Source organism: Rhinatrema bivittatum, chromosome 1, assembly GCF_901001135.1.
Source record: "Rhinatrema bivittatum chromosome 1, aRhiBiv1.1, whole genome shotgun sequence".
Taxonomy (NCBI): domain Eukaryota; kingdom Metazoa; phylum Chordata; class Amphibia; order Gymnophiona; family Rhinatrematidae; genus Rhinatrema; species Rhinatrema bivittatum.
Genome location: NC_042615.1, coordinates 277565134 through 277586348, shown reverse-complemented (window position 1 = coordinate 277586348; position 21215 = coordinate 277565134). Strand labels below are relative to the sequence as shown.

At 43.0% G+C, this 21215-nt stretch overlaps 1 protein-coding gene across 5 annotated transcripts in view; it reads left to right on the top strand.

Moving 5' to 3' along the window:
• The window catches only part of LOC115087782 (rho-related BTB domain-containing protein 2-like), a 173812-nt gene that overhangs the window by 40138 nt on the left and 112459 nt on the right, over positions 1–21215 (top strand). For all 5 annotated transcript variants that reach the window (XR_003855615.1, XM_029595360.1, XM_029595340.1 and 2 more), the window contains exons 5-6: positions 5456–6525; positions 7320–7438. Coding sequence is in view for 4 of the 5 variants with exons in the window: in XM_029595360.1 (XP_029451220.1) it covers positions 5456–6525; positions 7320–7438 (1189 nt within the window). In the remaining variant the exon portion in view is untranslated. The remainder of the gene's footprint in view (positions 1–5455; positions 6526–7319; positions 7439–21215) is intronic.

Below are 21215 nucleotides of genomic sequence, written 5' to 3'. Positions count from 1 at the left end.
TCTTTGCTTTTTCAAAAGTAAGGACATTTTCATGAAAAACTGCGTACAAATTAGCAGATATAATTATGTGCGAGTAGTTTAATGGGATAAAGTGGTATAAAGTGTTTGTGTATTTACCTTCAAATTTATGCAGACTGTTTAAAAAAAAAAAAAATCCCCATTGAGGGCAATTTTCAAAACTGCCTCTGGATTCTGCACCAATTTTCAAAGGAAAAACTCTTCCTTTGAAAGGAAAAACTCTTCCTTTGAAAATTGCTTATGAAAAGTACCCGAACCAACTTTGCACATGCTTTCTGGGTGGCTACTTTTTACATGCTTTTGAATTTCATTGTATGTGCATAAGTACCAGCGTCCCTGACAACTCTTCTCACCGCAGGTAAGGTTACACATGTAGCAGCACGGCACATGTAGTTTTTCCCACACAAATTTCCATGTGTTTTGCAGACATATATATTTTTTTTCATATTGTACAAGGGAGTCTTCAAAGACTTCCATATTTGCAGGACAAGTAGCGTCTTACTTGCAGAAATGGCTTTGAAAATTAGCCTTATTTTACCTTTGCAGTGTGTTCCAGTTACTGATATTTGAGAGCTCGACTGTGAACATTATGAAACAGATGATGATCTTTTCTTCCAAAATGGAACAGTCATCTGACTTTCTCGTACAATATGAAAAAAAAATGTCTGCAAAAATATGTCTGCCCCCAACAAACATGGAAGTTTGTTGGGGGCAGAGTAGTGGAAGTAATTGTATTTTAATTCTGTGTGAATGGAATAAAACTTGTTTGCATAGCTCTGCAGAATTTACCGGGTGAGCACACTGTGCAAAGGAATAATGAACTTGACGCTTAACTTTGTTCAGTGTTGCTAATTCTTTACCACTTTATAGGATCCTGTTTTTTGTCTGCTCAGTCTGCATCCAGTTTTCTTCCCAACCTTTTGCCTCTTTGTCTTCCTAGAGTCCTTTAAGCTGCCTGTTCCCCACCTTCTGCCTTTTCAGAATTGTTCCCTTATTTGGTGTCACTCTTCTATCATATTTTTCTCCATTTTCATGCCCTTATTGTATCTTTTACCCCGTCTAATGATTTTGAAACATTTTTTCCTCAGGACCCAGTGAAAGAAAATCTTTCTTCTGGGAACTCAGTGGAAGGAATTGAACTCCCTTTCCCCAGCCTCCACTGTCACTCAGGCCACTTGATTCCCTTCTTCGGCCCCCAATATTCACTCTCATCCTCTTTCCCTAGTCTCCCTCTCAAACCCGCTCCCTTAGTACATCAGAGTCCTCCTCTGTGGCTTCCCTCCTGAATTCTGTCCCTGGGCCTGCGACACCAGCAGGCAGAGAGATCCTCCTCTTCAGGCCCTGGGCCTGCCGCTGACACCGGCACACATCCTCCATGATTACCAAGCACGGCACTGACACTGAACCCACCTCTGACTCTTCTGCCACAATACTGACTAGGCTGCCTCCTTCCATTAGCCCCACATAGTTGGTTGGATGTCCTAACTGGGTAGACCTGAGTGTAACATGGGTGGGCTACAGAAGAAAATAGGAAAGAGCATAAGCACTAGTAAGTTAGATGTACAGCATTAATAAGGCAGGCCAGAACAGATTTTGACCAGAGAGGCAAACCTTTTTGAAGTATGTTCAAGTAAGGGAGTCAGCTGAGCTGCTAGATGACCAAGGGATGTTTGGAAGGGACAAGCCTGTAGCAGGAAAACTAAATGAATTTTTAACTTTGGTCTTTACCTGGAGGGTGATAGGGAGATTCCCTAGGGAGATACCAGTCATGAGGGTGATGATTCAGAGGAAAATGGAATAGAGCAAATCAGCAAACTAAAGAGTAACAAATCATTGGGACTGGAAGGTAATACACCCCAGAGTTCTGAAAGAACTCAAAAATGAAATTGCAGACTTATTACCAGTAATCTCTTAATTTTTCATTCCAATCAACTTCGGTACCTGAGAATTGGAATGAAATACCCATTTTTAAAAGCACTCCAGAGGTGATACTGAAAACTACAGGCTGATGAGCCTGATGTTGATACCGGGCAAAATGGTAGAAACGATTATGGGAAAAACAAAATTACTGACCATCTGGATAGAGGCAGACTAATGGGGCAGAGCCACTATGGATTTAGCAAAGGGAAGACTTGTCTTGCAAATCTGTTAACTCCTTGAAAAAAATTCTAACAAACATGTTGTTGACATGGTGTATCTGGATTTTCAGAAGGCTTTTGACAAAATCCCTCATGAGAGATTAATCAGGAAATTAAAGAGTTATGGAATAGGAGGCAATGTCCTATTGTGGCTTGATAAATGGCTAAAGCATAGGAAACAAAGTAGGAAAGAATGCTCATTTCTCTCAGTAGAAAAAGGTAAATAGTGGAGTGCCTCAGATTTGTACTAGAATCTGAGCTTTTTGATATATGTATAAATGATCTGGAAAAGGGAGTGATGACTGAAGTGATCAGATTGACAGATGCCACAACATTTTTCAAAGTTGTCACATCACTAGTCCAATGGTTCCAAACCATCTCCTGGAGGCACACCTAATCAGTTGGGTGTTCAGGATTGCCATATTTAATATGCATGAGAGATATTTATATACATTGGAGATCTATCTCATGAATATTCAATATGGCCATCCTGAAATCCCATCTGGTTACGTCTACCTCCAGGAGAGGGCTGGGAAACACTGTATTAGCCAATTGTGAAGAATTGCAAAAGGACCTTGCGAGACTAGGGGATTGGGCATTTAAATGGCAGATGAAATATAATGTGGACAAGTGCAGAAGGATAATCCAAATTAGATACATGATGATGTGTTCCCTTTTAGGTGTCACCGTCCAAGAAAGGGACCTTGGAATCACTGCAGATAGTATTTTCAAATCCTCAGCCCAATGTGTGGTAGTGGTCAAAAAAGCAAATCGATTGTTAGGTATTATAAGGAAAGGAATAGAAAATAAAATGGAAGATAATATAATTCCTCTATATTGATCCATGATGCAATCACACCTTGAGTATTGTGTGCAGCTCTGGCCACCCCATCTCAAAAAAGATACAGCGGAACTAGAAAAGGTACAGAGAAGGCAACCTAAATGATAAAAAGGATTGAACAACTCCCCTATGATGTGAGGCTAAATAGGTAGGGTTCTTCAGTTTGGAGAAGAGACAGCTGAGAGGAGATATGATAGAAGTTTATAAAATCATGGGTGGGGTGGAACAGGTAAACAGGGAACGGTTATTTACTCTTTAAAATAGTACTAGGCATAGGATTCAATTCATGAAGCTAATAGATAGCCCATTTAAAACACATTGGAGAGAGTATTTTTTCACTCTGCACAATTAAGCTGTGGAATTTGTTACCAGAGGAAATGGTGAAAGCTGTTAACATAGCTGGGTTCAAAAAGGGTTTGGACAAGTTCCTGGAGGAAAAGTTCATAAACCATTATTAGCCATGTAGACTTGGGAAAGCCACTGCTTATCCCTGATTATGACCAAGAAGAATTAGATCTCTTCTATGGGATCCTGCCAAATACTTGTAACCTGGATAGGCCAGTTTTGGAGACAGGATGTTGGGCCTGATGGTCCTTTGGTCTGACCCAGGATGGCAGTTCTTTCTGGTGTTCCTCCATTGAAAAGCCGGAGCAGGTGTGGGGTTGAAGCTACAACTCAGTCACTGGCATACCACAATCCAGTTGTAGATCTTGACACCGAGTTTGGAAATCATTGTAGCCTTTCCTTTATTTTTTCACTCCCTTTTTTTTTGTCACTCTTTCCATTTTATTCCTTTTTCTCTTTTTCTTCATTGAGCTTTCCATCTGCAATGAGGTAAATGAAAACACAGGTTCTGGAGTTTTATTAATCAGATGATTGATCAGGTGGTCTAGTGGACCAGGTTGATGAAATGCTCACTGCACGAGGCTGATCAGAATGGTACCTGCTCATTCTTAAACACAGACCTAGTATTTCCTTAGGGAACCCACTTGTTCTTTATCTTGCTAGAAAATTAAATCCCAGATAATTTCAGGTTCCAACAAAAAGTCTGTTTTGTTTACTAGGGAAAACGGTATTTACACAGTTCAGTCCAAGGGTAACTTCACAGTTGATGTTTGCTCCATCGAGACTTTGAAACATTAGCAATTAAATTAAGCATTCTTTCCCAATAAAGCATATTTCTAGGTGAAGCAATGCAAATTAAATATTTCAGACTTGCAGTCAGGTCAGAGAGATCTTCAACAGTTTGGGCTGATGTCTCTTCCTTCTCCCTGGTTTCCTTTGAAATCCCAGAAACCTTAGGCATTAGGAGTCTGAATCTCACTCGGATCCCAGCAGCACAAGTGTTACTCACAGTTCGCAAATGTGCCTTTGCAAGAGTGGTTGCAAAAGGATGTTAACTGGTAGTTCTGCATTATCCCCTTAGCTGCAGGTCCAGCCTAGGAGCAGGGTGAGCTGCTAGAATCTTCCAGGGGTCAACAGGTGCTAACCCAGAAAGGTGTTCCTGCAGACTTGCTGCCAGACTCTGGTGTCCAGTCTCTAGGGGGTCTCTAAAAGAGATGGTGGGGGTCTCACTAGGTACTATTCAAGGATTTAACGATCTACTCGCACCCAACAGTAAAACTTACACTTCTTTACTAGACAGGATCCCTGAACTTCATTGGAGTACCTGCTCCTATTGTGTAGGGGCTATATCATTCTCTTATTTGTCTCAATCTCTGCCTTGTTTTCTCTCTCACTATTATTTCCATCCTTTTCCTGTCGTTTCATCTTTCACACTCCTGATTTTGTAGCAGTCTCTTATATTATCCTCTCTGGACCTTGCTCAATAAAGATTGTTTACTTTTGACACAGAATAGTATAAAGTCTTTTTTGAATAAGGCTCTTTGTCTTTTGCTTTCATGCTTATTTCTTTATCTTACCAGCCCAATGTTATGTGTTTATTTCTCTGTTCCCTACACAGAGTTACAGATGATGCTAGGCTAACTCATTGGGGTCAGTCATAGCTCTAAACTTCCATTTAACTGTATTAGATGGTCTTGTAGTCCTACTTTTCTCGGGAAAACTGTACTGTAAGACCCAATATGTGATGGAATAAAATTAGGACTGACTGAATCTGTTCATGATAAGAGTTGTTAGATAACATTGCTATCATCTCTCTTCTTTCTTTTACCTTGTGACCTGGTTTGGGTTGGACTATGTCTAAAGAAGTCAGTATACACATATAACATCAATTCTCCATACCCTGTCTCATCCTCCATCTCATCTTGACTTATTTCCATTGTCTGTCCCTCTTATTTGTATCTCTGTGACTTAGTCCCAATCATCCCTATTCATATATTCCCTCCCTTCATCTCCCATTTTCCCATTTCTGTCTCTCATCCAGAAACAAAGGGATGTAACTCTGAAGTATGCGACACATTATCATGTCTGCTGCATTGTCTTTTTTTTTTCCTAGGCCTATCAAGCCCACAGATATCCTTCCACCAGAGACTGGACATGAGGTGGCCAAAGAGCTTGGAATTCCCTACTATGAGACCAGCGTAGTGGCCCAGTTTGGTATCAAGGATGTTTTTGACAATGCAATTCGAGCCGCTCTCATCTCCAGGAGACACCTGCAGTTCTGGAAATCCCATTTGAAGAAGGTGCAAAGGCCTCTGCTGCAGGCCCCGTTTCTTCCCCCCAAACCACCACCTCCAATCATCCATGTTCCAGACCCTCCACTGAGTGATGGAAGGGGTCCTGCTGCTCTGTTTTCCACTCCACTATGCACTGATGTGGTATTCTGCCTGCAGAGCGGCCAGCAAGTTTTTGCTCACAAGATTTACTTGGCCACCTCCTGCTCCAAGTTTTATGACCTTTTCACCCTACACATGGAGAACAGTAAGGCATCCATGCATCCTTCAGGCATAGACTCTCCAGGTAACAACATCAGCAGTTGTGAAGAACACAGCAACCAGGAACTCTTCAATGAACAGAACAAAACAACAAAGGAACCGGCCATCAGAACTAAAAGTTTAGATATTGATAAAGACTTTTTGGGGGAAGACAAGTTGCAGAGAGTGTCACAGGCATCTCTCAGGACTTCCAGAAGTGATGATGCCCTGCGACATGAAGCGATGTGGCAGCAGAAAGAGAGCATGTCTGGTTGGGACCTTAAGCCCGGCATGGTGGGGAGGGAGTTGTCAAATTGGGGACGAGGATTCATTAGCATGCAATTAGAGATGGTGGAGGACCCAGTGACACATCACGAAAAGCTGATGACTGTTGTCTACATGGACAGCCTGATCCAGGTTAGCCCATTGCGAGCTGTTCTAGAGTATCTATATACGGGCCGCCTAGATCAGGGGAGAGCCGATCTCATGCAGATAGCCACCATGGCAGAGGTCCTGGAAGTCTTTGATCTTAGGATGATGGTAGCAAACGTGCTGAATAAAGAAAGCTTCATGAATCAGGAGATCACCAAGGCCTTTCATGTGCGCCGAGCCAACCGCATCAAAGAGTGCCTGAGCAAAGGAGTGTTCTCAGGTAAGGCGTGTACTTGGTTATGGGAGTGATGGAAAATGTGATGGTTCAGTAGAGGGAAAAGGAGACATCATAGAGCTGAGGGGCATATTTACCAAAACTTACTCATGTATGACTAAGTGAATTTTCAATTTAAACACCAAACCAGGCGGGAACTGCCTGATTATAAGATGTTGGAGAGTGGGAGGATACTGGGGGAGGGACACTGTATAAGAGGAGTCATTACTTTTGTGCTGCTGTGTGTACCAAGCAAGCCATAATTGTAACCAGTTTTCATTTTAGTGCAAGGAGAGGCGGTTGAAGGTGAAAGCACAATATGAACTTGTGAATGGGTTCGTAAAGAGTTCAAGGAGAAAGAGAAACGTAGTACGAAAGGGTAGGAATTACTTTTATGTGGAGTGAGATCTAAGGACAATACAGAAGAAGAGAAGAAACTAGGTTCTTATGGGAATGTGTAAAGAGGAATTAGTGACTGATAGTGATGAGGTCTGGAGAGACTCATGGGGTAAATATCCCATCTAATACTGATAATCAGAAGGGTGTTAGATTACTTAAAAACTTGGTAAGCAAAGTGCTTTCAGAATGTCGCCGCCTTATAAATAATCCTGTTATTGGGCAATATACACTCAATGCTTGCTTTTAATAACGTTTACTTGTTTACCTCATATTTTCGCCTAGTTTCTTTTGTTTTCCTTTCTCCGCTTGCTCTCTTGTTTCTCTGTTATAACTTCTTCTTCTTTCCCATTTTATATCTTGCTTGCTCTCATGTTGTCATCTCTTGCTGTTCCTTCTTCCAGACGTTGTGTTCAGAGTGGACGATGGCTCTGTGCCCGCTCACAAGCCTCTGCTTCTCGCGAGCTGTGACTGGATGGTGGCCATGTTCCGGGGTTCCTTCAGGGAGAGTTTCACTGAGGAGGTAAGGTGGAAGTTTGGTCTGCCCTAAGTCTTTAAGTGTTTAAGAAAAAAGGAAATGAGCATGCCAGAAAGAATGATTTTTTTTCTTCCCCCTTGAAATCTGTGGAGACTCTTTTAAATTAATGTATATTCTACCCGATAGGCATCACGGGGCAATTCTGAATAGCTCGCATACATTCTGCCTCTCTCTATTCAGTTCAAAGAAACTTTACTGATATGACAAACTGTACGTGTTGCCAAAGCATTTCTTTTCTTTTTCTCTCTTCCTCCACCCTCCTCCTTTCTCTTGTGCCTATGTAAGCATCTCTGATTTCTTAGTAGAAAAAAATCCAACTTTGTTTGCAGGCTGTGGATTCTGTTCTTTGTGTTGGTGGACTCTGGACTTTCCATTGAGAATGTCGGCACATTCTCAAAGTATCCTGCTTCGCATTTGGGTCTCTACTCCATGTAGTGTTCGGTCTGTGCTTTTGTTCTCCATCGGCTGTCTTCCTTTATGCTGTGAATGCAATGATAGTTGGGCTTCTAATAATCCCAGTCATGGATATTATTCAGGAATGAGAGAGACTGAGGTGTGCATTTTTTTTATCTAATCCCCATCGGCTTGTGATGGAATGAGACCCTTATAGCAGTATTCTTGGATTAGATTCCTTACTTCAGGCTTCTTTGCTCGGAACAATTTATTCTGGGGTTTCTTTCTTTTGTTAGAATCTGAAATTGTCCTTTTTTTACAATGGATGTTTTTGGTGCAGCTTTACAGTTCCAGCTTGCTTATCCAAGTGCACAGTGCTGCGATACAACAGGTTCAAGTCACTTGCCTGACAGGGCTGGGGAGGGAAGGGTTCAGGCGCATTGCTGAAGCAATGCACTTCAGGCTAGGGAGGGAAGGAAGACGACTGCCACTGCTATAGCGACCTCTGCTGGCACAGAGTGACACTCTGTGTTAGTCTCATCCTAAAGAGATACTTTTTCAGAGAGGTAGCCATGTTAGTTTGTAGTAGCGAAAAGACACAGACTGCTGCTGGCACTTATATAGGCTATGCAGTGGGCTCTTGTCTTCAAAAGCTTATTCCCCAATGAATATGAGTCTCTCCGGCACACCAGCCTCTGTCTGAGAAGACTTCCTTCCAGCCGTTGGGACCAGCATGTGTATTTGAGTTGCCTGGACATGCCATGAGGTGAGAAGGCATAAGGGGATAAGAGAAAAACATATTTATATTAGGTTTCCAGTGTCCTAGAGGTGGCTTTTTTGTGTTTATCTCTCTCTCTCCATTTTTACTTGCATGGCTACTGCACAGTGAAGATGGAATCTGAGGCTCAGGATGCAGTGGTGTTGGTGCTGAAATCTTCAGGAAGTAGGGATATCATTATGTAATGCTGGCAACTGCTTGCCTGATGGCACCTGCTCCAGAAGCCATCCTGGGGTGGTTTTGTGTGCGTGCGTGTTCCCTCTGTGCAGGAACAGAATGTGTAAATGGAGGGGAAAGGGGGAATCTGCACAAGAATATGCAGGCAGGCAGCATAGAGATCTTATTTTATAGAATGAATTTTATCACTTAAGAGAGGTTTTAACCTTCATCTTTCTTCTGCCATAAAAGTCTGAGTGAGGACAGGATGTAAAGGAGCAGATGGTATGCAAAGTGTTCTTACCAATCACGGTTTCAATATTAACTCAAAACCTCAGATTTATTTCTGGTCTGTATGTCTTTTTAGTCTTTCTTGACTACATTGTAAGGAGTAGGGACTGTGGGTTATGTGTCTATACATCTGGTATGTGTTATGAAATCATAACGGAGAGAAATTGCTACTTACCTGATAATTTCCTTTTCTTTAATAAGGCAGGTGGATCCAAACCCAGTGGGTTTTGCACCTCTGCCAGCAGATGGAGACGGAGCAAAGCTGACATCACAGTATATATTCCCCTGCACTGATATCAGTCTGCCAGTATTCTTTGTAACAGCTAGCTGTGGACAAACTAAACTTGATTATTGACAGATAACCATTCCAGCACTTCGCCAACAGGAAAACACTGAGCTCCGACAAAGAGTGTAATAACCCTAGTCTAGGGACTGGGAGTAACACTTACCAGTAACCCCTGGAACATGCAGCCACACAGGAGGACAATAGCACAACCATCCGGGAAGGTGGATTCACCTGTCCTTATTAAAGAAAAGGAAATTATCAGGTAAGGAGTAATTTCTCCTTTCTTAGTGTAACCTCTCCTTAGTGTACACGTTGAGTACGGAGGGGGACATAAAGTTCTTTATAAGTTCTTTGGGGCAGAGACCCTGGCTAGCTTTTCCTTCTCTTTCCATCCCAAGGTGTAGGTCCTTTGGACTAGGAATGGAAAAGAGTCCTATCTGGTCGCAGGATGGGGTGGCTGGAGTGTTTAGCTGATTTTCCCTCATTGTATTGTGAGCTGTGCATTGTGTGCCAAACAAACCACACTCAGACCACATAGACCGTGTCCAAAATAATACTTTACTGATACAGTTTCGTTGAATGGCACAATTAATCACACACCACACCACAGTCTCTGCTGCACTTTTTCCAGTTACAGCTCCTTTCTCCTCTATCTGTGCATTAGCCTTTATTAAGCCAAGGATACATCCACACGTCTGGATTAGACTGTGCAGTGGTCTCTCTGGGCATGGCCACCCTTGGCTGGATGGGAAACTCCTCCCGATGGCACAAAAATCTATCTTGGCACAGAATTTACTATCTCTATCCCTCAGGGCTCCAGTAGATGCCGGATGGGTGCCCTCCCTTGAATGTAGATCTTTTACTTACGGTAGATTAGTCTAGTGGGATACCAGGTGGTAGAAATCCTTGGCGGACTGCAGGATTTGCCAGTCCCCTTGAGGGGCAGGAAGAGGGGCAGAAAAACATTTCCTCCTAGATGTAGAAAAAACAAATCTTCTTTCCCCAACTTAGATAATCAGGAAATCCTCTGCAGCGGTTCACTTTATCCTCTTCCTCACTGAGGCTCAAATGGAGGGCAGATCTTCCCTAAACACTGGGCATCTTCAACTCAGGGTTCCCCAATCCCTGGCTTTGGAAAGGCCCAGGCCTCCATCAGGGCTTCTTTAAATAAATGTTCAAAAACCCCAAATAGTCCCAGAGCAGCCACTTTGCACCTCATGAGGAGAGTACAGCAGCAGAGCCCTTTGACCTATCCTGGAAGGGTCTGGGAGGGTTTCTGAGGCTCCAGGTAGGCCCAAATCCAACTTAGGAAAAATACAACCTCTCTGTCTGACTTCCAAATAATGCTGCCCCCAGGGCCTATGTCAGAGCTCTACTATAAAACCTCAGGACTAGGGGTATCTATTACAGCTCCACCAGTGGGAGGGCTGTCCATTAATGTATACTCCCCCAATTATCTCTGTAACTGCATTAGAATGTTACAGGACTTATTAGTAACCCAAGAAGTGGTCTGGGTTACATTAGCATACGGACAGGTGGATCCAAAACCAGTGGGATGTACCAAAGCTACTCCTGAATAGGGCAAGAGGCTGCCCATGGTCCAACCAACACCGTACATGTAAAGGTTGTGTGCTCCCAGGCCTGCACATCCAGGCAGTAATGCCTGGAAAAGGTGTGTAAGGAGGACCACATTGCAGTTCGGCAGAAATCTAACCTCCTTCCTTGACATTGCTTGAGCCCTAGTGGAATGAGCCCTAACTTGACTAGGCAACAGCTGCTCAGCATCCACTTATGCGGCTGTGATTACCTCCTTAATCCAGTGGGCTATCGTAGCCCGTGACACCGGCTCACCCTGTTTACTCCCACCGTGGAGAACTAACAGGCGATCCGTCTTTCTGAGAGGTTTAGAAACCTTCAGATACCTCAAGAAATGCCTCTTGACATCCAAGGGCTGTAACAGGCGATATTCCTCCTCATCTCTTTCCCTGTCCAAAGAATGCAGGGAAATTGACTGATTTATGTGAAAATCCAAAAAAAAGAAGGAACAGTATGCAGCTGTATTGCCCCCGGAGTCACCCGTAAAAACAGTTCCTGGCAAGACCAGGCCTGCAGTATAGATACGCTGCGCAGAGCAAATTGCTACAAGAAACACCATTTTCAAGGTCAGTAACCTCAAGGAAAGGCTTCGCATTGGTCAAAAAGGTGGGGCTCACCAAAAAATCCAAAACTTAAGACTCTACAAAGACACCGGTAACTGCAAGGGAGGATGAAAACGCTTCACTCCTTTTAAGAAACGGGCCACGTCTGGATGAGCCGACAAGGGTCCACCACTTACCTGACCTCAGAAACAGGCAAGATCCACCACCTGCACCTTTAATAAATTAAGGGCCAATCCTTTATTCAATCTGTCCTGCAAAAATTCCAAAATGAGCAGAATCTTAACCAAATGAGGAGGCACCCCTCGATGTTCACACCAAGCCTCAAACACTTGCCAACCCGCACATAGACTAATGAAGTGGAGAACTTTATCGCTCTGAGCAAAGTGGCAATCACTGCAGTAGAACATCCATGCATCAGCAACCTAGCCCTCTCAAGGGCCATACCGTAAGACAAAATCGAGTCAGATCTTCATGAAGAATAGGCCCCTGCTATAGCAGTTCCCTGTGTGATGGGAACCGGAGAGGAGAGTCCACCAGGATCCTTCGCAAATCTTCATACCACGGTCTTTTGGGCCAATCCGGTACTATGAGAAGCACCATCCGTATGTGATGCTCGATCCTCCGAATCATTCTGCCCAACGTGGGCCACGGGGGGAAAGGCATATATTAGCTTGTCCTCCAGCCACTCTCTTGGACGAGGCCATCGATGCCCAAGGACTTTCGATCTCTCCTGTGACTGAAGAAGTGAGGAACTTTCATATTGCGAGAAGTCACCAGCAGGTCCAGAACTGGAAGGCTCAAACGATCCACTATGAGCTGGAATGCCTCGTTTGACAATTCCCATTTTTCTGGATCCAGAGTGTCTGTTGGGAAAGTCAGCTCTTACATTGTCTTTTCCTGCAATGTGCGAGGCTGAGATCTCCTCCTAAAGATGCACTTTCGCCCATTCCATAAGTTGAGTTATTTCCTGCGACACTTGCTGGCTCTTGGTTCTTCCCTGCCGATTGATATAAGCCACTGTCGTTGCATTGTCTGACATTATCTGGACATCTCGACCCTGCAGTCAGTCGCCAAATCACAAGCATGCCAACTGGATGGCATGGGCTTCCAACCAATTGATGCTCCAGAGAGACTCTTCTGTACTCCAATGCTTTTGCACTGTCAGCTCCTGACAGTGAGCTCTCCAACCCTGGAAGCTCGCATCTGTCGTGAGTTGTAGCCAGTCCGGTGATCTTAGGGAAACCCCTCTTTCTTAGATGAATCACCTGTAACCACCACTGCAGGTGTTCGCAGATCTCCATCAGTAGATGAAGCCGAATCGAATAGGTCAGAGTCTGTGGGCTCCAATGAGACGGCAAAATGTGCTGAAGAGGATACATATGTGCCCTCACCCCAGCACCACCTCCAGGGTTGCCACCCTCAGTCCACATACCTATAGATAAGACCACACTGTTAAACGTATTGTGTTCGTCTATAGATGCACCTGTACCATCAGCTTCTGAATATGGCTCTCTGGCAGGAACACCCTGCCCTGCTTCAAGTCGAACCGAACACAGAGATATTCTAGTGACTGTGATGGCTGAAGATTGCTCTTGGCCAGGTTCACCACCCAATATAGCTCCTATAACAAGGAGATCACCTTGTGCGAGCCCAGAAGGCTCTTTTCTAGATTCTTGGCCCAAATCAGCCAGTCGTCTAAGTATGAGTGTACCAGAATCCCATCCTTTCTCAACTTTGCCGCCACCACCACCATAACCTTGCAAAAAATTCTGGGCGTGGTGGCAAAACCAAAAGGCAGCACTCAAAACTGACAATAATGCCCTAAAACCGCAAAATGCAGAAATCTATGCTTTAACTGGATAGGATAATGAAGATACGCCTCTGACAAGTCCAGAGACGTCAGAAACTCCCCCGACTACTGCCATTATTACTGAGCACAAGGTTTCCATGCAAAAACTAGTCATCCGCAAATGACGGTTCACCCCCCTTGAGATCTAGGATGGGGTGAAAAGAGCCCTCCTTGGGCACAATGAAATAAATGGAATAACAGCCCGTATTTTCTTGAGACACGGGCTCTGGAGCCACAGCCTACAGGCTGAAGAGCCTTGACAACATACATTCCACTGCCTGTCTCTTCCGTGGAGAGTTGCAGAAAGATACCATGAAAACATCTTGAGGGAACACTGCGAAACTCCAGGGCATAGCCATCTCTTATCACCTCCAGAACCCACAGGTCTGACGTGATCTCGACTCATCTCCTGTTCCCAGAGGTGGGTCAGCATACCTTCATTAGGAGACTCTGGGTGGGGGGGAAACTCCACTACTTACCTGAGCCTGTACCCCGTCTGGACTGCCTGGGATGAAAGGACTGAGACCTGCCCAAAGGTTGAGCCTCTGAAAGGCCGCTCTTCTGTAGGATCGAAAACATTTGAATTTCCTAGTATGACCTCTCCTGCTGAAGGAGCGCGGCTTTTGTTTCTTATCCTCTGGAAACCGAGGAACCTGGAACTCAACCCACTTACTGGCCATTTTCTCCAGCTCATTCCCAAACAAGAGTGAGCCTTTAAAGGGCAAATTCATAAGGTTGTATCGACCGACCAATTTCTCAGCCATAACTGATGCCTGGCCGCTCTTACCAAAGCCACCTCTCTGGCCGAAGTTTGGGTGTTAGCTCCTAATATGGAACCTAACATCGTGGAATAGATTGCCTTCTGATTTGAGATGCATTTCATGCACTAAAAGTTTTAAACAACAGTTAAAGACTTTTATTTTTATTGAAGCTTATTCTTAGGATACCTTTATTAAATGAACTGTTTTAAGGATCCTATTTTTATTGTGTTTAGAGAGATGATTTTCATGATTGTTTGAAGATGATTTAGCTCATTTGTAATGAAAGATTATTTTATGTTTTTAATTCTTTAGAGGTTTTTTTTTTTGGGGGGGGGGGGGGTTGAATGACATGGTTGGTTATTATTCCTATTGTGGCTTTGCTTTTGTTAGCCGCTTAGGACTTATGCATAAGCAGCATATAAATAAATAAACCATAACAATAAACCACCATCCTCTATCATCCTTCTCCATTACATGATAGAATCTTGATTCTCTTTATGTATTCTTGTTGATGTGATTACACCATTGCATGTACACGTGAGCTGCCACTGGAGTAGAGGTAATCCAGAGGAAAGCTACCAAAATGGTGCCAAGCCTATGCCTAAAGCCTTATGAGGTGAGACTTTAAAGACCTAAATAGGTGTACCTGAAAGGCAAGGAGGGATATGTTAGAGACATTCAGATACCTCAAAAATATAAATGTACAAGAGGCAAACATTTATTATTCAGCAGAAAGCAAGTTATAACAAAAGGATCATGATATCGGGCTAAAAGGGTAGACTGAGGAGTTACTTTACAAAATATTTCTTCCCGAAAAAGGTGGTAGATGCATTGAATAGCATCAGAGGAGGTGGTGGTGGCCAAAACAGTAACGGAATTTTAGAAAGCACAGGGGATCCATAATTGTGCAGAAGTGACGGTAACCCTGTAATAGTAATAAAAAGTATGGATAGAAAATAAACAGACTAAATGGGCCTTATGGTCTTTTATCTGCCATCATATCTTGTGGTTTTTCTTTTTCTTACAGGTCTTTGTTTTCCTTTTTGAGCGCTCTTGATTTCCACCCCTTCATTTGCAGTTTTGCGCTCTCTTGCTCTTTCACTCTCATTTGGGAAAAGCACAGAAGAAGCAGAGAGGCCAAAATGTGTGACAGAAATCAGTTTCCAAGGATAATGTTTTTAGATAAACATGACTCAGAAAATGAAGACAGTTGCTGACTTCTGTTCTCCCTGTCAATCTATCTGTCAGAAATGCATCATAGAAACTCCTCAGAGCCGTGCCCAGTCAATTATGAGAAAGGGTGGGGTCAGGCCTTGTCCCAACACCTCCTCCCCATAGTCAGCAATTCGGGGAGAGAAATGTAGACTAATGTGTTTGGGGTGGGGAGCTGGAGGTGGAAGGCATATGGCCAATAAACCATTCTTGGAAGAAGCCATTGCTTAGAGCATTGGTTCCCAAACCTGACCCCAGCTAGTCGGGTTTTCAGGATATCCACAAAAAATATACATGAGATAAATTTGCATGCACTGTCTCATACAGGATGCTGGCCTTGATGGACCCTTGATCTGACCCAGTATGGCATGTTCTTATTTTCTTATTATGGATATCCTGAAAACCCGACTGGCTGGGGATCCCCTAGGACAGGTTTGGGAACCTCTGGCCTAGGGTTTCTAGGAGTTTTCTTTTCTTTTTTGTTTCGTTTCCCAAACTCCCATTTCTTTCCCTTCTAAAAACAAGACAGCTTTGGGCCAGCTAAAGATTTCTCTGCAAGAGAGCTGAGTGTCTTAAAGCCTTATCCAGCTAGCCAATTGCAGCCTAGCCGTGTGGAAGTGGGCAGGCTCTGGCTTGTAATCAGGCAGGCCTGTGTCTGGGCTCCAGGCCAGTGTTGAAGTTTCAGCTTTTGGGGGAGGGGTAGAACTGTTGGAGCTTGTGAGTTAGCTAAATTGAGAATATCAAAAATAAATAGTCACAAGGGCTTCAAACTGCCAAAACAGTGATTTGCAAAGAGGGTTAGAGAAGTGGCTGGGCATATTAAGACTGGCGAGAGAGAAGTGAGAAGTGATTTATATGTTGGCACATCTGCTAAGTGCAAATCTGCTTCAGAGACCATTCCTTGACCTTTACCACCAGCTTCCCATTTCAGTGCCATGCACACTCATGTTTGTATGAGTTTATACATGTGCACTGGCATTGTGCGCACACACACATTTCAAAGGGACAAAAGTAAGCAGGAATCCTTTCAGCTAATGAAAAAATTGCATTACTTCCTAAATAGGGAGTTAGCCAGTTCAGAAATGACTAATTAGCGCATATATCGAGAAGCCCATAAGTATAAAAACATATAGAAATGACGGCAGAAGAAGACCAATGGCCCATCCAGTCTGCCCAGCAAGCTTTTGCACTCTTTTTTTTTTTCTCTCATACTTATCTGTTACTCTTTTCCCTTAGTAACCTTTTTGGTTCTGTTTCCCTTCCCCCCTCCATTAATGTAGAGAGCAGTGTTGGAACTGCAACTAAGTGAAATATCTAGCTTAATTAGTTAGGGATAGTAACTGCTGCAATAAGCAAGCTACACCCATGTTTGTTTACCCCGACTATGTAATTCAGTCCTTGTTGGTTGTTGTCTGTATATAGATCCACTTTTCTTCATTCCCCCTGCCATTGAAGCAGAGAGCTATGCTGGATATGCATTGAAAGTGAAGTATCAGACTTTCTCCCTTGCCGTTGAAGCAGAGAGTAATATGCATTGAAAGTGAAGTATCAGACTTACTCTCCTGCCGTTGAAGCAGAGAGCTGTGCTGGATGTGCATGAAGTATCAGTCTTTCTCCCTTGCTGTTGAAGCAGAGAGCTATGAAAGTGAAGTATCAGGCTTATTTGGTTTGGAGTGCACACATCTGCTCATTCTTACCCTCCGAGGACAGAGTTCTGTGCTATCCTTTTTATAGCCTCCTTTGACATAGAAAATTTGCACTGCTGGAGCCTAGCTATATGTGGCAGGGCACAGGAGTAGCCTAGTGATTAAAGCAATGGGCTGTGAACCCAGGCAGCCAGGGATGAAATCCTGCTGATGCTCCTTTTGATCTTGGGCAAGTCACTTTACTGTCCATTGCTTCAGGTACAAACTTAGATTGTGAGCCTTCTGAGGACAGGGAAATGTAATCTGCTCTGAAATACAGAATATAAATCAAATAAATATCAATAACATTGGATCCCTGCAGGCATTGACAAAACAGTTTTGTTTGTGTGTATGTATATGATTTTAATGGGAAGAAATTAGTAACTATTATTTATTAAAATACTTATATGCCACATTATCCATTGTTCTAAGCGGCTCACAGAGGAGTAACATAGTAATGACAACAGAAAAGGACCAAATGTCCATCCAGTCTGCCCAGCAAGCTTCTTATGGTAATATCTACCGCACTGTGTAGGTCACACCCAGGTTTCTCTTAAGGGTAGCTCATGCCGTTACCCTCAATCCTTATAATAAGAGTAGTAATATTTACAATAAAAAACCAAGCAACTGTCAAACCCATAAAAAATTACGGCTAGCAACATTTTTACTGGGTGAGACACCTTCCTGAAAATTCTGGCAATGCTGACTTGGCTTTGCTTTTGGACTTGGCCGTAGAAACAATCCTGTGCTTTTTTCCTTATGTCTGAATATCAGTACCCCCAGACCATAAAAGTCAGGGCCCGTGTTGGTTGCTGGCTGAATCCAATTCCCCTGTTTTCTCCCCCTGCTGCCAAAGCAGAGAATGATATTCCAATTGTGTCAAAAGTATCAAGGCTTATGAGTTGAAGGTAGACATCCCCGTGCTTCTGATAAGGGTAGTAACTGTCGCACCGAGCAGGTTTCCCCCATGCACTCTTTTCTTCATTTCCATCCCCTAGCCTTTAGAGATCCGCAATGTTTATCCGATACCACTTTCAATTCTTTGACTGTTTTTGCCTTCACCACCTCCTCCAGAATGGCATTCCAAGCATCCACCACCCACTCCATGAAGAAATATTTCCTGATGTTGGTTCTGAGTCGTCCCTCCTGAAGTTTCATTTCATGACTCCCTACTTTATTTATTTAACATTTTTTTGTATACAGAGGTTCTGGTAACAATGTTACCAATCACTCCGGTTTACATATAACTTAAGGGATGACATAACACAAGTGTCTTACATATAACAAGGAAAAGCAGAACTGGGAGAATAATTAAATAAATTAACTTAAATTGCTTAAAGCACAACATTTAACTTAATGAAATCTAGCATACTAGCGATTAGGAACGGTAGAGTGACAAGTAGTCAGTCTTGGGCAGGAGGAGATTGTATTTGTTCAGGGGATATTAGGTGGTAGAATACATGATGTGTTGCCCAAGACGGGAGAGTGATAGTGAAGTCAAAATCAGTCGAATGCTTGGGTGAAAAGCCAAGTCTTGAGTCTTTTTTTGAAGATTATTGGGCATTGTTCGAGCCTAAGGTCTGAAGGGAGAGAGTTCCATTGTTTGGGGCCCACTGTGGAGAAGGCTCTATTGTTTGAGGATATTTTGATTGAAGGGGCTTTTAGCGAGCCTTTTTGTGCCGATCTCAATGGGCGGGTTGATGAATGTAATTGCAGTGGTATCCTGAGATCGAGATGTGAGTTTTTGTAGATAGATTTGTGTATAGTTGAAAGAGATTTGTAGAGTATCTACTGTTTCTACTTCTACTGTTTCCTTTCCAATGGAAAAGGTTCAAAGTTCATGCATTATTACAACCTTTCAGGTATCTGAAGGCCTGTATCACATCTCCCCTGCACCTCCTCTCCTCCAGGGTATACATATTTAGGTCCTTCAACTTTTTTTCATAAGTCATTTGATGGAGATCCCCCACATTTTGGTCACCCTTCTCTGGATCACCTCCATCCTGTCTCTGTCCCTTTTGAGATATGGTCTCCAGAACTGAACAGAGTATTCCAGGTGTAAGCCTTACCAAGGATCTGCACAAGGGGATTATCACCTCCTTTTTCTTACTGGTTCTTCCTCCTCTCTCTATGCAGCCCAGCATTCTTCTGACTTTAGCCATTGCCTTGGCATATTGCTTCGTGGTCTTCAGATCACTAGACACTATCACCCCAAGGTCCCTCCCTTGATCCATGTACCACAGTCTTTCACCTCCCATCACATACAAATCTTTTGGATTACTGCACCCAGATGCAGGACTCTGCATTTTTTTGGCTTTGAATTCCAGCTGCCATATCTTTGACCACTTCTCAACCTTTCTTAAATCATGTTTCATTCTCTCTACTCCTTCCAGCTTGTCCACTCTGTTGCAGATCTTAGCAACATTTGCAAACAGACAAACTTTATCTTTTATCCCTTCCACGATGCCACTCACAACATCTATAAATAGCAATTAAAACATAAAAATAATCTGACATACAACATTAAAAATCAGGCAAAAAGTTAAACATAAAACCATATAAAAATAAGAAAACAATAAAATACACAATGAGCTCCTGAACATCTCATAGCCTTAAATGAACCAGACAGTATATAAAATTGAATATTAATCAGAGGCCTCACTAAAAAGATAAAGTAGGCTGCTTCATACTATCGGGCCAGCAATGGCAAAAAATCTGTCTCTGAAAGCCAAATGAACACGTATTGTGAGCACATCTAAAAGGCATTGGCCAGCTAGCTGCAGAGCCCTCTCAGGTCTATTGGTTTTTAATAATTTGTATAGCAGAGTGTTTCCCAACCTTGGTATGCCTTCAGACCTGATCAGGTGTGCCACAGAAAAGTTACCACTGCCAGATGCTCAGATTTAGATCAGCCCTTGGGCCCTGCTGTCAGTACATCATAAGGACAAGAGACAACAGCAATGACTCTTGAATGTGTTGGAGCTCCTTTCTGAGAATTCTTGTAATCATGCTTGCCTCTTCTTCCCAGCTACATCATGAGCCCCCAGAGTATGGTAACGAACTTTGTTAGGCACAACACCTCCTTATCCTTCCCTCCCGAGCTTTCCCCTTTGAGTTTTTCCAACTTCTTTCTTATCCCCAGACTGAATGAGACAGGGGAGTGTGCACTGAGCGCTGGATGTGACTCATTCTGAGTATTGGGAGTAGCAGCACTAGAGGAGCTTTGGCAGCCACATGTGGCAGCCAAGATAACTAACAGAGCCAGATGCCTGCATCATGTAAACTTATCCGCAGTCCTGCACTTGTACATAGAGGGTGCTGGCTCACCTTGACAAGTTCATGTGTATCTCTGCCTCCTATCTCCCTTTGTTTTAACATTTGGAAGAGAGAGGGGTCACATGATGCCTTGAAGGGAGACAGATATATTGCCTGTTTGCTCTGAGGGCCCTCTCCTCTTTCCATGTAAGTACTTCTGGTTTTCATTGTGTTTTTTCTGGATTTTTTTGAGATTTTTGGCTGCAGAGTGCATGTTGATTTGGGAAAACCACTGTGCTGTTACTCCTTTTTGATTATGGCCACATGATTGGCTCGAAAGGATAAAGAAAAAAATCTGGAATTACTAAAGGAATATTTCTCAGAATGTTTAAAGATTCCCAAAGAAATAAAACCAGTTATTTCCAAAGCTTGCTATGTCTCAAGGAAAGAAATATCATCTACGGGGTTGGAAGAAGTGCAAGAAATGAAATCTGTGAATGCCTCTGAATTGACTGAATTGTCCATACAGACTGAGATTAAGTCTAGGGGCACATTGCTGATTACTTTTCCTTTTGAACAGGATAGAAACCTAATCATGAAGTTTTTCTTTAGAAACAGATCCGCTCATTTTTACGGGCAATGTGTGTGGATATATCCTGATATTGTACGCTTCGCACAGGAGCGTAGAAAAAAGTTTTTGACTATGAGGCCCGAAGTACTAAATAGAGGTGCAACTATGGTGCTTAAGTTTCCTTGTAAGTGCTGTTTAAAGTTTCAAGAAATAAGTATATTTTCTATGAACCTGAGCAATTAAGGGGATTCTTAAACGGGAAGGGATGATCCGTGTCAAATGATTAAGGGTAATTGCATCCTGTAACGGCTTATTTCTTTTGTTATATGTTTGAAAGAGCACCATTATTGTTTTATATCTTGGTCC